Below are 16,804 nucleotides of genomic sequence, written 5' to 3' on the forward strand. Positions count from 1 at the left end.
GAGTGCAATTATTTGTCTTGGTATACAGATGGATAATACAGTAATGCCATCATGAGAAATTACAAATTCCATTTAAAGAAGGTATTGCCATCATAAGGATCCCAAAACATCTGTTTCAGCTTTGAGTTGCCTGTACCATGTTCCTATGATAACTAACTCAACAGATTCAAATCGATTCTATTTATAGAACTATCGTTTTCTAAATTGTCTCCTTTTTCTCCTTGTTCTCTCTCAAAAACGTCACGATCGACTATACCTTGTTATGATGACCACGCATGAAATGGCTAATCATGTGCCACCGGGCGGGCATTAGTAATGACATGTTTATCACAAAATGAAGGCGAGAGAAATATCGGGAAACCAATTAAGCAAGCCGGGAGTGAGGGTAGTCTGAGCTCGGAGCGCCGCCGCTTGCCCGATGAAAAACATCCCGTAAAGGTGGTTTCCGCTTTATGTACCGTACCTAATTTTAGCGATTCGAAAATTAGCCGAAAAACGATTCGAATAATTTGCGATTCGATTCGATTTCGAATATTTGGTTCGCTTGGACAGCCCTAATGGTAGCACACTTTGTAATAAGACGTTAAACTTGTGATAATACATGAATATAAACGAAAAATTATCGGTGCCAATCAAGCTTCAATATACAGATATAGTGCTCACTGTGGCACACACAAAGCAGCAGTGAAACACACAAACAATGAAGTGGCTAGCTGGGACACCCCAGGCCAAGGGCCGGCAACCAACTTGCCTAATGTTAAACAGGTTCATGGACGCCATCTTGTGCCATATTGGAAAAACGCGAAATAATGGAGTCTTATGGGAAATGTTCGTCGTGTTGTTGTACCGAATCCAATAAGTCAACTGTTATAAGAGCTAGAATAAAGCCGAAAGGTGGATTTTGAACTTTAAGCTATATGCTACCTAAATATATAACGCAATTCAAAATAAAAAACTATCTAATGCGTTAAATTTGGCCACAAACACAACGTAGAACCATTTTTGGTCATCTTTTTGGAAACTTTTATAGTGATACGCCGATTTGACGGAGTATAATGCCGCCGCAACAATCCTACAACGTCATTTGGTCTTCTAGCGCAGCTCGGAGCTGAGCAGACGGGCTTTAGGGAGCTTGGCAGGCGAGAAAATGTTGACCCGAAAATAGAAACGGCCATAGAAGCAAATTTGAGTCCCGAGGTAATTTCGACGAATAAATACAACTGTCCATCTGTGACATCACAAAGAACACCATTGTCAAATGGTCAATTATGACGATGAGAATGGGCAACTTACTTCGGAAGCAACTCGAAACTGGCATACTTGTACCGTAAACGCAGGTAACTTCGGATGGTTTGTAACTTCGGATGAAATTTTCAATCGTTTATATCTTGACCAAATTACGTCATATTTTGCTTCTGGCAGTTTCTATAGAGAGTCCTTAAATATCTAAATCTGTTATCATATTTGATCGCCTAATCTTATTTATTTTTTGACACAAAAAATCACATTTTAGCCAAAAATTAACACCTTGTTTTTGAGCGGCTAACATAGCGATTTCTGCCGACGCTAACTTCACTAAAAGACCGTCAATCGCTAGAGGGCATACACAATGTACAAGGAAAATTACAGTGATCACGAGATGTCGCGTGCGATTCAAGTAAAATATATTATTTTGATTTAAAAATTTCGTCAAAATATCGACGTTACGATGCTTACGCTGAACGTGACGTCAACAACGTGATTCAATTTCGCTCCATTTAACGCCGACGTCACATTGCGTAACTCGCTGCGACATTTGAACGCCAGACTCTGTGGCGCCACGTGTAGTTAAATATAAAGTGAAAGCTCCTACCTGATCCCAGTCACCAAATCCTACAAAAACTTCATTATAGCCCCAGTCATATGCTGTTTATTCATTGTGAATCCGTTTAAAGCACATCAAATTTGTGCGTTAATATTTTTGCATTCATTCTCCGAACGTATAGATGTTGTTGATACGTAAGGCTAATGAACAGCCAGTTACGCGTATCTATACTATCACACAATGATAAAGTATGTATGTTTACGATGATAATATCTTTAAGCGTAGCATGTTGCACAGGTGAGCATGAAACTCAGGTGCACTCAGTAGGAGGTTGGACCACATACGAGTAAGTCGCAAAATGAAGAAAAGAGTATCAAAGTTTCTATTTGGCGTTTTATCCGTTTCATGTCATTTGACTTTGTCTATCTGCCTGTGAATACATTATATCTGAATTATGAACACGAGCCACAAGCTCCACTGTTCCTTATTGTTTTCCATTTCCACTGCCATTTTTTACTACCTATCGTAATTCATCATTCTTTTTTTTATTACTTTCATTCGTTTCATTTTTGTTTCGTATTAAAAATTGTTGTTTGTTTTTTTATTTTCATTTGTCCCATGTTGTCTCATTTTTGTTTTGTATTAAAACGATCATATTAGCAAAATCTAGCACTTTCATGAAATTAAGAATAGTCAGAAGTAAATGGTTTAGTTTTGCGAAATGTCAGAAATAGCGATGGGCAAAATTATCATAAATTATTACATGCGTTGCATTTTGAAGCATTTTAGCGGTAATAATTATGGCGTGACACTGTCAAAATCGTCGAGTAAAGTGCTGAGTTCGCAAATTCCGTAGCTAAAATTGTGAGTTAGTCGGTAACGATTTTAGCTATAATAACCGTCGGGTTATTGTTTTGTCCTAAAAAAAAACGTTAAAACTTGAGGGAAATAGTTATATATAATTAGCGTCCGACCCGATATTAGGACCAAAAGCCTTATGACAAGTATAAATGCATAACGGCCGATTTATTCAATTATTATAATAAATAAAAATTCAGGATTCGTGCAATCGCAGGTGCAAAGCATAAGAACGTCAATCATCGTCTTAATAAATATCTCCATCCCGGTGTCGATAATAATATCACCATTCTCTTTAAACTCGAACGATTAATAATATACAAAGAGTGATAATATCAAAGCCAACACATAAGATAAAAATCAGAATAAAATTAATTTGGGTTTTGAAATCAGTCCTTCTTGTCTTCAAGAGCTGTTGCCGATGTAAACGCACGGGTATACCAGATCAATGACATTAAGCATGCTGCTAATGTCATTGACCAGATATATAAAACTTCAATGTCCGCCGACCCGAAAGAATTAACAATCGGAAAAAAATAAAACGGCCCTCATAGATGAACGTCAGTTTGCGACACGCAAAACGGATCACGGCATCGTAAGTTCTACGCAGCGACGTTATCACGCGTCACTGATCACGCAGACATTTCTCTCTCACGACGAAGTGACGCAAAGCGAAAAGTGGCCATCCGAAGTTAGAAACATTTGGAATACAGATCTGCTGACAAATAAAGTCAATAATTTGAATGAAAAAAGGTATTGACTGATATGAAACCGAGTTTATCGTGAAGAGAAAGGCCTCATTGTATTATATTCCAAGTTTGGCTTCAATTGAACAATAAACGGCGGAGAAATTGTTCATAATATAGTGAAATCATCCGAAGTTATCTGCTTTTACGGTATTTAAAGACAATTTAATGTACTATAAATGCAATTTGGCAAACATCAAAGTATATCACCATGTTCGCCTAAGCTTCTACTTCAAAATGCTTGTAAATCTTTCTATCTAAAATATTAATGAAAATAATAGGTATGTTCCAATAATTGTATGAGAACTTCATATAAGGCGCCGTGTTATATGGCCGAGAACAATAGGCACAAGACGGCGTCCATTGTCTGAGCGTTGCCTCGCTTGTATTATATATACGCTTTGCCCCAGGCTACTTATATTTTCTGGCTTTCCATATTATATAAATAAATAAATGTCTGGCTATTTAAAGAACTGCATTCATATTCGAATATACTTAATGCAAAACCCCAGAGCAACTTAATTTATCTACTGATCGATTCATGCTTGATCGTAAAAGCAACTGTAAATGGAATATTGATCCTACGCGGAAAAATTATGAATATAAACGAAAAATTATCGGCGCCAATCAAGTTTCAATATACGGATATAGTGCTCACTGTGGCACACACAAAGCAGCAGTGAAAACACAAACAATGCAGTGGCTAACACCGTCACAGACTGGCTGGGACACCCCAGGCTAGGGTACTTTACTTTTCTGGCTTTGCATATTATATAAATCAATGCCTGGCTATTTAAAGAACTGATCTTTTTTTTTTTAAAAAAACAAGATTTTAAAAGGATTAGACGCCCTAGGTCAGGGCTACTCAACTGGCACAGAAGACGATTCATGCCTGATCGCAAAAGCAACTGTAATGAAATATTGATCTTACGCGGAAAAATTACATTGCGATTAAACAAAAAAAGTATTTAAAAGACGTGTTTCTTCTGCTTTTGGAATTAAAACAAACGATAAGTCAATGGATCTTATATATATATATATATATATAGCAGTATTATCGATAAAATTTCATTTTTTCAACTGTTATTGTATGATTATGTTAATTAACCCTTCTACAGCCGGAACGCCCATATGGGTGTACTTTTAGATAAATTGTAAAATTTATGTACTTATAGAGTCAATATTGCTCTTAGCTGTTTATCGACGTAATGCCCTGATATGAGAGAAGCGATAAAACCTTCCAGCCGTGACGCAAAGTGCGAATCGTATAGATATCCTGGATTTCAAAATCACCTGTCAGGAAATACTCCTTTATAACGACTTATTATTGTTTTAGCATGTATTTTCAGTCATACTAACTATCCCTGACCATCCCTGGCGCTGTGTTGTTTTGATAAATATGATTTCGAATGCTCCATAGTTGGCAGAGGTATGGAGATTTTTTGTATGTAAAAAAAACGTAAAATTAATGGTAATTTTAACGCGTAAATGCGCGTATGAGATTGGTTACGCCGTTCTACGCGCATTTCCGTCGAAAAAATTTAATTTTTTTGCATTGGGGGTGGTCTGTGCAGTAATAATAAGAGCTGTGACGTCATCAGTATCGGTAATTTGACCTTGAACTTGACAATACTGTAAATACAATTGTGAATTTCAGAGTGATAACCATTTATGCTATAATAGTCGTTTTGGTATTGTTATGTTAGGAAAAACTTGACGAAAACGTTGAAGAAAAAATTAATTAATTAGGAATTAATTATTAACCCTCTACTGTACACAGAATATCTCAAAGTCCAATTTTTTTTTTAGAAATTTTTGAAAATTTTTTGCAAAAATTTTTTTCGAGGGGTATGTTTTAAAGATATATTGCTGAATAGAACTCTAGCAGACGCTTTTAAAAACCCATGAATAAAGCTTTAGGAATTAATGGTTGACATAAAAAAATAAGTTTAAAAATACCCATAAAATGGGCAGGGCTTGAGGCTTAAAAAGGGTTAAGTAAATGTGTGAAGATAATATTGAGTTATTTTAATTTTCTATTTGCTGCTTACATTCAGCTGCAGGGTGTCGTTGACTAGAAAAAAACATTGGGATAACACATGCAATTGCCTTCTGCTAAAATCGCCGTTTGGTTTCATCAACGCGGCGTGTTATTTAGGCCGTAAACGCTTTTACGTCGGTATTTATTCTCTCTAAATCACAAATTTGTGCCACGATAAACATGATGATTGGTATGGGGGCGGCGGTGTGGCTCAACGGGCTAAGCGTTAGGAATACGCTCGCCCCCGCACCTCTAATTACTCTGCGTGGGTTCGCAGGTTCGAATCCCATGCAGGGATGGTTATGTGCGAGAGGATTGCTGGACTCCTCGCCGTCGTTGGGTGGTTTACGTAACCGCTGGTCGGTTACGGCTTCCTCCACCACCAAGTCCATGCTTCCGAAAACAAACAATACAGTAAAACTAATCCCATACCCGACTTGGAATGGTAACCGGACGAGAGGCCGTGGTTCGCCATATGGATAAGCCGTCTTATCGGCTTTCCTCTCCCCCGGGATAAATATGTAAATCCTATCCTATCATACTTATTTTTGTACTTTGCACGGAATTGAGAATTCGGTGAGAGTTATTATACGTTCATCGGCGGCGTGGTTCTAAAGACAAATGGAGGAGTAAATCCGCGATCTATCTGGATTATATGGAATATTATATCTGATGGAATTATCTTGATATTACTGATATATATGTTTGTTCGCTTGCGGTACACAATATATCTTTATTTATATTTAATTTATTTATTATTTACATATTGAATAATCCACATTGTGGATCCATAAAAAAAAAATCCGCGATCTAAATTTGATTGAAAAGTAAAATACTGAAAATAAAAGCGTAAACAATATAAGTTTTGTTTGAGTCCCGCGACAGTCTAAAAACGCTTTTCTAGTCATTGAAAATTGCAAAATTTCGTGTGCCGTTATATTTCCTCGCCGTTTAGGAACATACCGCCATTAAAATCAAAACAAGGTTTCGATTTTTCGAAAGTTTTTTTTTTAAAATATATTCAAAGTGGCAGCATTGGGATTGAACGGAGTCAATGTTACAAGCACATCTCAAATTTGTCAAATTCGCAAAATAGAAGAAATACGGATCAAAACAATATATAATAAGGCAGTTTACCACACATTTTTAGGTCCACGGAATTCGGTGGTGTTTTGGAGCGGCTCTTGTTTTGTCGGCAACTGTTCGGCGTGGATTTCGAGGCGGTGAATTTGTATTTTTGATTTACTGGTATACTTTATATCTGTTTTCATTGTATGAAGTAAAATTGTACTAAACGTGATTTTATATCAGATATCGAGATTTTACTAACGGCGATAACGAGGTCACAAGATTGCAAAAGTACGTATCAAAATTAAATATATCAGGAAGCTCATCTCATTGTTTTATGTCCACAGATCGCCGTGGTATTTTAATGCAGTAATGTTTTTTTTTATTTTGACGTAGAAAGTCGAGACCGCGAGTTGCGTTGGACACAATTAAATTAATATACGAGGACAATTAAGAATCTCGTAGTTGTCATGAATTGAATATTTTACACGACAGAAGCTGAAAAGGCGGCTCTATTTGACTGTTACAGACGGCGCTGGATTGATAATACTGTAAAATATTCATTAACTAGGCCGCGAGCCGAGGCCATTTATCTTTCAGTTTCGTAGCGCACATCAGGTAACTACCTGAAAATGATTTCAAAATGTTCCTTAGAAATTTAGTAACAAATATTGCCTTGTTCCCACTTCCAAAAGTTGCACGTTTTACAGAAAAGACGCTTTTACTACAATAAATATGTGTTACCATCTGTCCTATTTTCTCTGCTTTTCCGGTATCATGGGCCAGTGAACGCAGACTTCTGCAAGACGTAACAGTCAAGTTAGTCAGCTGTAGGTGGATCCCCAGTGGTCGGATGAATATCAGATGTACTACAACTGCTCGCTTTTGGGTTGAGTAGCCTTTCCATAGTTTTTTTCAGTTATCGGTAATATTAGTTCAGTTATTCTAAGGAGGTGTTGAAAAGTATAGGTAAGATATCAAACACTTGCATATCCTTACCATAAATAGCAATTTTAGTTGAGCACTAGCTCATAAGACGTTGTTAAATAGGTACGGTGCGGTAACTCCAAGGAAGGCTAGACCTAGAATAATATGTCACAAACAACGATATTTTCTGGCTTGCATGAAATGTTTATGATTAATTTAATGACTCTTCTTGACTATTCAGCAGACTTATACTACTATATACAGATATAGGCCACAGCATATTTGGAAATAGAAATGAATGGCTGTTTCTGTAATGCACGGTTGTGTAAAAGAGAAGAAAATCAATTTTACTAATGTCGGTTGGTCTAAATCTAAATTCATAGAGTCGACAAGAACCTGGGAAGCAATGATAAGTTATGCCGGAGTGGAAAGAAAGGTAGGATTGGAAACGATTGAGAGGTGAGAAATCAAGTTGTAGACAAACAGTTGATGTTTTAAAATATAGTCTATAGTCCATACTCATACTGTCATAGGACATTTCAGACTGTGATATATCAAAATTTAGTGTAGATATAGTCTAGTACCGGTAATGGTATGCAAACACTGCTGGACTGTAGAACATGCAATGAGCATATATACGCTCATTTAGTACATCAGATAAAATGCATTATGTATTCAAGGTATTAGTTAGTATTTAGGGATATTTTTAAACTCATGCTGCTCCAAATATTATTTTCTTCCTTATTTTAGATACTGTACTACAAAAGAAAACGGCAATGTTCCACCAATCCGACCTAACGCAGGCTCTGATCCCTGCTGCTATCAGTGCTGGATTAATCAAGAAGTCTTGAAGCTTAAAGGTATATGAGAATCATAATAGTTGCAAACAGCTTAGATGGGCTATTCATATTGAAATACTTTAGCACTTTTCTGCAATTGGAACTGCCCATCAAATTCATGTTGGAGACTTCATTGAGATTTTCAATTCATTTTTTTCCCTCGACTATGAAGATCTTTTGAAGTTAACAAGGCATTAATAAATAAAGCTGAGGAATTTGAAGAGGATATGAAGAATGTAAATGATACCAGGGCACGTCTATTTAACACTGTCAAACATAAGGATTATACTCTCCACCCAACAATGATTCACTGAAGAAGCATGTGGCCCTCAAATCAGTTCTTGAGTTGGCAAACTGCAAGTGTAAGAAAAATAGTCAAAATAATTTATGAAAGTGTGCCAAAATCAACTTAAATTGCACAGATTTTTGTTTTTGTATTGACTGCAAAATCACAGTACACTTATAGAGGAAAAGTCGATTTTTGAGATAGTGGATTTCGAAAACAATTCAGAAGAAAGTGAATTAGATATTACTGTTGATTTAATAAGTATCATTTATTTGTTTTGTTTTTCGGACATTTGTTAGTGTCGTGGTCCTGTTTCTAGAAATATTATTGCCTTTGTTCAAATACATAACCACATAAACTAAAAAAAGATTAATTGTAAATTGTAATATTTCTGTTCACTATGTTATGTACATTATGTTAATTTTCTTGACTTTTGCGGTAAATTTCTAAGTGAGAAATAACTGATTTATTTGTGTTTTCGTGCTCACGATGTTAATTTGTGACTTCATTGCTTAAAAATGAATACGTTTGATAGCTTCTATAAAACGGATGTAGCTTTTTATGCTGTTCTTGTTGTAAACTGCTTGTGGTTATTACATAAAATTTATTTATGTGAATCAGCGTTGTTGGTGTCGCTGCTTTCGAGGTCACTCCCGATTCCTGTCACACAATTAAAGTATTTTTTGTTGTTGGTTACATGTATGTCATATTTTTCGTAATCTACCTAATAAATTATGATTGACTGAGGAAGTCCGATTTTGGTCAGGCAAAACATTACAGGAATACATTTGTGTTAGTGTGCTGTAGGGCTCTCGAATTGCATAGTTCTTATGTATGTGTTGTAAACTTATGGTTATTGAATTTCCGGGAACCTCTTATATTCAATTTCGCACTAGAATTGTGGAACAAGCTGTAATGCGTTCATTATGTTCGTTTTCACACAAAACTGAAGAATTTATTTAGTTACCAGATGTGCGCTACGAAACTCATTTTCTGGGCGTTTTCATGGCTTCGTCTCACGGCCCATATCCGTGGTAAGGATCTACAAGTGTTTAATAACTTACTTATACATTTTTCAACAACGTCTTAGCATAACTTAACTAATAATAACTAAACAGGGCTATGGAAAGCCTGCCCAACTCAGCGCAAGGTCAAGCAGTAATAACTAATATTCATCCGCTCGCTAACAGCTGGTTTAATTCAATTGTTACGTCATGCTGAAGTCATTGTTCCTTGCCGAAAATGTAGAGAATATAGGACAGATCGTAGCACATATTTCTTGTAGTAAAAGCGTCTTTTCCGTAAAACGTGCAACTTTTGGGAGTGGAAACAAGGCAATATTTGTTACTAAATTTTTAGGAAACATTTTAAAATCATTTTTAGGTAGTTACCTGATGTGCGCTACGAAACTCACTTTCAAGGCGTTTTTCAGGGCCTCGGCTCGCGGCCTAAACTGATCGTTATCTTTCGTTTCGAAATTAATTAAATACTGTTAGATATTTTATCCAGATGTAATTTTTCCGCGTAGGATTCATTTAAAAATAATTCTGGGCATTTGCTGCAGTGACCAAGGTATTCCGCTGCTTTTTGATTCGATAAGATCACCGGTACCGATAGGATAGGATTTACATATTTATCCCGGGGGAGAGGAAAGCCGATAAGACGGCTTATCCATATGGCGAACCACGGCCTCTCGTCCGGTTACCGTTCCAAGTCGGGTATGGGATTAGTTATATTGTTTGTTTTCGGAAGCATGGACTTGGTGGTGGAGGAAGCCGTAACCGACCAGCGGTTACGTGAACCACCCAACGACGGCGAGGAGTCAGCAATCCTCTCGCACATAACCATCCCTGCATGGGATTCGAACCTGCGAACCCACACAGAGTAATTAGAGGTGCGGTGGCGAGCGTATTCCTAACGCTCAGCCCGTTGAGCCACACCGCTGCGTCGCTACCGTAAAACTGGCTAACTTCAGATGGTTTCACTATACTTCAATCAATATCTCTGCCGTTTGTTGTCCAATTCGCGTCAAATTTGGAATATATTACATTGATGCAATTCTCTGCACATGCATTCAATTTTCTCGCCGATCGGATCATTTTTTCTATCTTAATTGTCTCATTACACGCTACACCACTAAATATCTAACTTCGGATGGGGGAATCACCTCCGTGCGTGACCGCAACTCGAGCGAAAACTGCGTGCGCGAAGACAAAACACGCTTTACGTCGTTGCGAAAATGCCAGATGTTCAATTCACGTCGCGAGTGGCGATGATAATGATGACCGTAGGATTTTTGGTGCTGCACTTTCAAGTTGTTTTTATAATAAAATGTCTCGTTTCATTTTCTCTTATCGTACTTTAGATCCGAATATTCACCGATCATAGCCGATAATGTTTGGATAGCGTTTGTATATTCCACATCGTATATAGTCGCACGATAAATATTATTGAGCATGCATATGACTGGATTCTTTACTAAATTGACCTATTAAAATGTCCGCCGTGCATAAATCACTTTAGTTAAATTCTTTAAACGGAACTCACTTGCAAGTGTTGCAACAATGATTCTTGTTATTTATCGCTGATTATATATTTTTATATTTACGCAACATTTCTTGACTGCTTACAATTTTTCCATTTTAAACCATGCTGCCGTTCCAAATGGTGAAATTTGAATCGACAAATCGAACGAAAATATTTTTCGTTAATTGCCGTTTTAATAAATTAAATTTCCAACATTTGACGGCATGAATTTAAGATCCACCGGAAACTGTTGATGTGTATATTTTAGCCGATATTGATCCAACCGAACAAAATATCGCTGCTATTTTCAAATATACGCCAACTCGTCGGCGCCCGAATGTCTTCGAAGCGAGCGACGTCAGGGTGACGTCGGTTCAATGTGTGCGTCAGATGCTATTATTTTGATGTAAAAAGACAATTTTAATTTTAATTGTTTCTCGAGTCTCCTACGACATCTCGCGATCAGTCTAATTTTGTAATACATAGGTAACGCCCTCTATCGAATGACGGTGTTTTGACGAAGTTAGCGCAGTTAGAAGTCACGATTTAAGCCGCTCGAAAACGGAGTGTCAATTTTTTGCTAAAACGTGATTTTTCAATCAAATAATAAATAAAACTGCGCGATTGATCATGATAACAGATTCAGATATATAAGGACTCTTTAGAGAAACTGCCAGAAGCACAATACGACGCAATTTAGTCGAGATTTAAACAATTGAAAATTTCATCCGAAGTTACAAGGCATCCGAAGTTAGCCCGTTTTACGGTACCGTAAAAGCAGGTAACTTCGGATGAAATTTTTAATCGTTTATATCTCGACTAAATTTCGTCATATTGTGCTTATGGCAGTTTCTATAGTGAAGACTTATATATCTAATTCTGTTATCATATTCAATCGCGCAGTTCAATTAATTTTTTACCCAAAAAAATCACGTTTTAGCATAAAATTGACGGATCGTGACTTCAACTGATTCTAACTTCGTCAAAATAGCGTCATTCGATAGAGGGCGTTATCAATGTATATAGAAAATTAGACTGATCGCGAGATGTCGTAGGAGACCCGATAAAAAGTTAAAATTCGAATAATTTTTTTTATCACAATAATAGCATCTGACGCACACGTTGAACCTGACGTCGCTCACTTCGAAGACGACGTCATGTTGCGTCGCCGTTACATATTTGACGCCAGACATTCGGGCGCTGACGAGTTGGCGTAGTTTTGAAAATAACAACAATATTTTGTTCGATTGATAAATATCGACTAAAATATACGCATCAACAATTTTCTATTGATCGTGAATTCATGGCGTCAAATGCTGGAAATGTAATTCAAATAAATTTATTAAAAATGGCAATTAACGAAAAGCATATTCATTCGATTTGACGATTTCAAAATGGCAACATGGTTCAAAATAGAAAATTTGTAAGCAGTCGAGAAATATTGCGTAAACATAAAAATATATAACCAGCGATAAATAACAGCAATCATTGTTGCAAGTGAGTTCCGTTTCGTGAATTTAACGAAAGTAATTTTAATAAAGTTGCCAATTGCCAAATCAATGTTTTGTCGTGGTTTATGCACGACCGACATTTAAGTGGGTCAATTCTATAAAGAATCCGGTCATGTACATGCTCAATAAAATACATGGTGTGGAGTGTAAAAAACGCCATCAAAACATTATCGGCTATAACAAAATCGACTATGATCGGTGAATATTCGGATCTAAAATTACGATAAGAGAAAATAAAACGAGACATTTTAGTATAAAAACAACTTGAAAGTGCAGCGCCGTAAATCCTACGATCGACATTATCATCGTCATTCGCGACGTGGATTGAACATCTGGCATTTACGCAACGACGTAAAGCGTGTTTTGTCTTCACGCACGCACTTTTCGCTCTAGTTGCGGTGACGCAGGAAGGGGATACACCCATCCGAAGTTAGATATTTATTTGCTTCGTTACAGATCACAGAAAATGAGACAATTAAGTCAGAAAAAATGATCCGATCGTCGAGAAAATTATATGCAGATGCAGAGAATTACATCAATGTAATATATTTCAAGTTTGACGCGAATTGGACAACAAACGGCAGAGTTATTGATTAAAATATAGTGAAATCATCCGAAGTTAGCTGCTTTTACGGTACCGGTGCGCGTTCTGGTTTTAATTTTTGCAATGTAGAACGCTAGAGAAGATAACTCTGATTTTTACTTGTATTCCATATAATAATCTGAGATTGTCTCTGTCATGGCTTGGCGCTGTGTCGCATCGTGCTAGGCAGCTAGGATACGGTACCTTGTGTCTGTGTATGATTCTGCAGGTTCGAACCATCAAGTCCATGCGTCCATGAAATAAATAACTGGCTATCGTTACCACAATGTGAAACCGGATAAATTCAGAAGGTTTCACTACCGCGGTAACAAGACAAGTGGCTTTGGTGATTAAGAGACTGAATTTATTGCTGTATTGTCTTTCCCCTCGGATGAATATGTGAAATCCTTGATGTATGAACTGACTTTTGTTCATGTCCATGGCATAGGTGAAAATGAGTAACACCATAATATGATGACATTGAGGAGGGCTTTATTGACTTGAATTTGTAAGCAGTTTACAGGATAATTTGTAAGCAACATAAATTATTTCTAATGAAGTTTTCATAAACCAATATTCTGTTGGGCCATAATTTTTTGCAAAAGATGAAAGTTTATACTAATATTGTTAGGGCTAATGGTTAGGTATATATGGTGTGGCCTTCTATCAAGATGTCCTATCACAATACCAGTGATCCAGTTGTTTTCATTCATGAATATTTGTTAATCACATAATTGTGTGCAAATCTATTTAACCTATATATATACCAACACCAGATCAAGTTTACAAACTAACATTGGAAAATGGAGATGAACGATTTTTTCTGCCAGCAATGTGGAAAGAACTTCAAATTAAAATGGAATTTAAAAGAGCATATGAGAACTGATACCGAAGAAATAACTTATACTTGTGAGCAATGCGAAAAGGATTCCTCGCGATTATTTCAATCACAAGAGCATGATCGAACTGATACCGGACAAAAGCCTTATATTTGTAAACGATGTGGGAAGGGTTTTTCACGATCATCTGATTTACGAGTACATGAGCGAACTCATACTGGAGAAAAACCGTATATTTGTAAACAATGTGGAAAGCGTTTTTCAGCATTATCTAATTTACGAGTACATGAGCGAATTCATACTGGAGAAAAACCGTATTATTGTAAACAATGTGGGAAGTGTTTTTCGGCATCATCTGTTTTACGAGCACATGAGCGAACTCATACTGGAAAAAAACCGTATATTTGTAAACAATGTGGGAAGTGTTTATCACGATCATCTGATTTACGAGTACATGAGCGAACTCATACTGGAGAAAAACCGTATGTTTGTAAACAATGTGGGAAGCGTTTTCCACGATCATCTGATTTACGAGTACATGAGCGAACTCATACTGGAGAAAAACCGTATGTTTGTAAACAATGTGGGAAGCGTTTTTCAGATTCATCTAATTTACGAGTACATGAGCAAACTCATACTGGAGAAAAACCATATGTTTGTAAACAATGCAAAAAGAGTTTTTCGCGATTATCTCATCTAAAATCGCATGAGCTAACTCATACAGGAGAGAAACCATACGTTTGTAAACAATGTGGAAAGGGTTTTTCGCGATTATCTTCTCTAAAATCGCATAAGCTAACTCATACAGGAGAAAAACCATACGTATGTGAACAATGTGGGAAGGGATTTTCACGATTATCTCGTCTAAAATCGCATGCGCGTACTCATACTGGAGAGAAACCGTACGTTTGTAAACATTGCGGGAAGGGCTTTTCACAATCGTTCAATCTAAAAGTGCATGAGTCAACTCATACAGAAGAAAAACCGTACGTTTGTAACCAATGTGGAAAATGTTTTTCACAATCCTCTTATCTAAAAGTGCATAAGTCAATTCATACAGAAGAAAAACCATACGTTTGTAAACAATGTGGGAAGAGTTTTTCACGATTATGTCATCTAAAAGTGCATAAGATAACTCATACAGGAGAAAAACCTTTTGCTTGTGAACAATGTGGAAAATATTTCTCATCAAAATCAAATTTACAAAGACATCTGCTAATCCATACAGGCAAGAAGTCTTGTTTGTAAACATGGAAAGTGTTCTTGACATTTACACACTTCGCAAAGCTTACCCAGGGGGAAAATCCTTCTACTTGGCAACAACGTGAAATAGTGATTTGAACCCACAATAGGAAAGATCTTGGGAAATAAAACAACAATCCTGCCTTCAACCGTTCTTCAGAAATACTATCAGTCGCGGGAGAACAAGATTCTTCACATTCATAAGATTGAACCGGAACAGCAAAGTGAATGCACCCACCAGAATTTAATCACACAAGAACATTCAAGTATCCAGTGTATAAATTGCCTCATCTCAAGTTTCAGCATCTTCCCTGCAATCCCGAATTGTATACGTATTCCAACTCCATAATCAGCATATCAGAATTGATAAAACTGATCACAAATATCGAAACCTTGGACAAGGTTTTTATGTTTCATACTGCTTTCGGTAGATTATGAACTAATATGATAGTGCTATTGTTGTCAGATTATTTGAAGGCCGAATTCTTTATCATCGCAATGTAACCAATTCAAAATAAGATGGCATCTAACTTTGTAGAACTCGTTCAATCAAAATGATTCATTTTACTTCTCGTTCAGCTTGAAAAGGCTTAGTTTTTTGCATATTTTCATCCTTGATATTTGGCTTACAAATAATATCAAAAAAATTACGGGAAAGAAAAATTTTGCTCTAGTAACATTATCCAACATAATGTTCGTTTATTGTATTTTGTTCTCGTCATGACTGTTTTCTGTTCAACAAAACAATAACAGTGGATGATTTCACGGTTTTTGACCACTATCAAATTCTTCCTATACTTTACCACTGCAAAATTATTTATGGTAAAACTGGTGTTTCGGGATTATGTATGTCAGTTTATTGTTCATGTTTTTATTGTCCCTGCTTGAGTGTCACAATGCTCACAAGCTTCGGGTATCTAATCTTTTTTGTTTTTCATTTATATTGTATGTATAGGACTGATTGGAGCGGCAGAGAATGTGGTACAGCTATTTCACTGTGTTTTGTTCACTTACAATATATTATCACAGTGCTATAGAGCTTAATCCCAGTTAGAGAATCTTTGCTCCCCCATTTAAATTTCCTTACTATGTTTAGTGGCGTGTAGCAATATTACCATGGCCAAATTCAAATCAATTGTTTACTCAGATACGTCAGCTGCTATTCATTTTTAAAAACATTGAGAAATCATTTTATTTCTGATAACTGTATAATTTGTCCTGAACTTTAAACTTGTGAGAGAAAATAAAATATTTCATGGAAATGGCTGATAGTAAAATTGAACGCACTCTTTGGGAACCACTGCTATATGGTATTGATCGATTTGGGTCCCTGTTAATAAGTTACGATTTTATGCAGAAGATAAGAAATTCTCCAATGTATCTACAAAAATATAAATTAGGCTCCGGGCCAATCGGTGTTTGTCATAGTGACGGGTGTGCTTTCACAGAAACTCAAATAAATACAAATAATCTGCAGGCATCCATTAGCCTTCAATAAAATTTAATCACCCAACCCATCCGACACAAAGATGAA

The 16,804-nt window shown here is 36.5% G+C and overlaps 1 protein-coding gene and 1 long non-coding RNA gene across 4 annotated transcripts; both read left to right on the forward strand.

Annotated features, from left to right (window-relative positions):
• Window positions 1-7,417: 7,417 nt before the first annotated feature.
• On the forward strand, window positions 7,418-10,019 carry LOC144425795 (uncharacterized). Its single transcript, XR_013477660.1, has 2 exons — window positions 7,418-7,903; window positions 8,195-10,019. It is a non-coding gene; the product is annotated as an uncharacterized LOC144425795 (long non-coding RNA).
• A 1,865-nt stretch (window positions 10,020-11,884) lies between these two features.
• On the forward strand, window positions 11,885-16,532 carry LOC120348479 (uncharacterized). Of its 3 annotated transcripts, none has more exons than XM_078115294.1 (2): window positions 11,885-13,246; window positions 13,966-16,532. In XM_078115294.1, exon 2 carries the CDS (start codon window positions 13,993-13,995, stop codon window positions 15,274-15,276), a length of 1,284 nt encoding a protein of 427 aa, XP_077971420.1. In that variant the 5' UTR covers window positions 11,885-13,246; window positions 13,966-13,992; the 3' UTR covers window positions 15,277-16,532. The 3 variants fall into 3 exon arrangements, with proteins under 3 accessions (XP_077971420.1, XP_077971419.1, XP_077971418.1); XM_078115293.1 differs by lacking the exon at window positions 11,885-13,246 and adding an exon at window positions 13,368-13,720; XM_078115292.1 differs by lacking the exon at window positions 11,885-13,246 and adding an exon at window positions 13,368-13,697.
• Window positions 16,533-16,804: the final 272 nt, after the last annotated feature.

Source organism: Styela clava, chromosome 8 (assembly GCF_964204865.1).
Source record: "Styela clava chromosome 8, kaStyClav1.hap1.2, whole genome shotgun sequence".
NCBI classification, from domain to species: domain Eukaryota; kingdom Metazoa; phylum Chordata; class Ascidiacea; order Stolidobranchia; family Styelidae; genus Styela; species Styela clava.

Coding starts and splice junctions, on each gene's coding strand:
- LOC120348479 (XM_078115294.1), top strand. CDS start 13,993: ATGGAGATGAACGATTTTTTCTGCCAGCAATGTGGAAAGAACTTCAAA.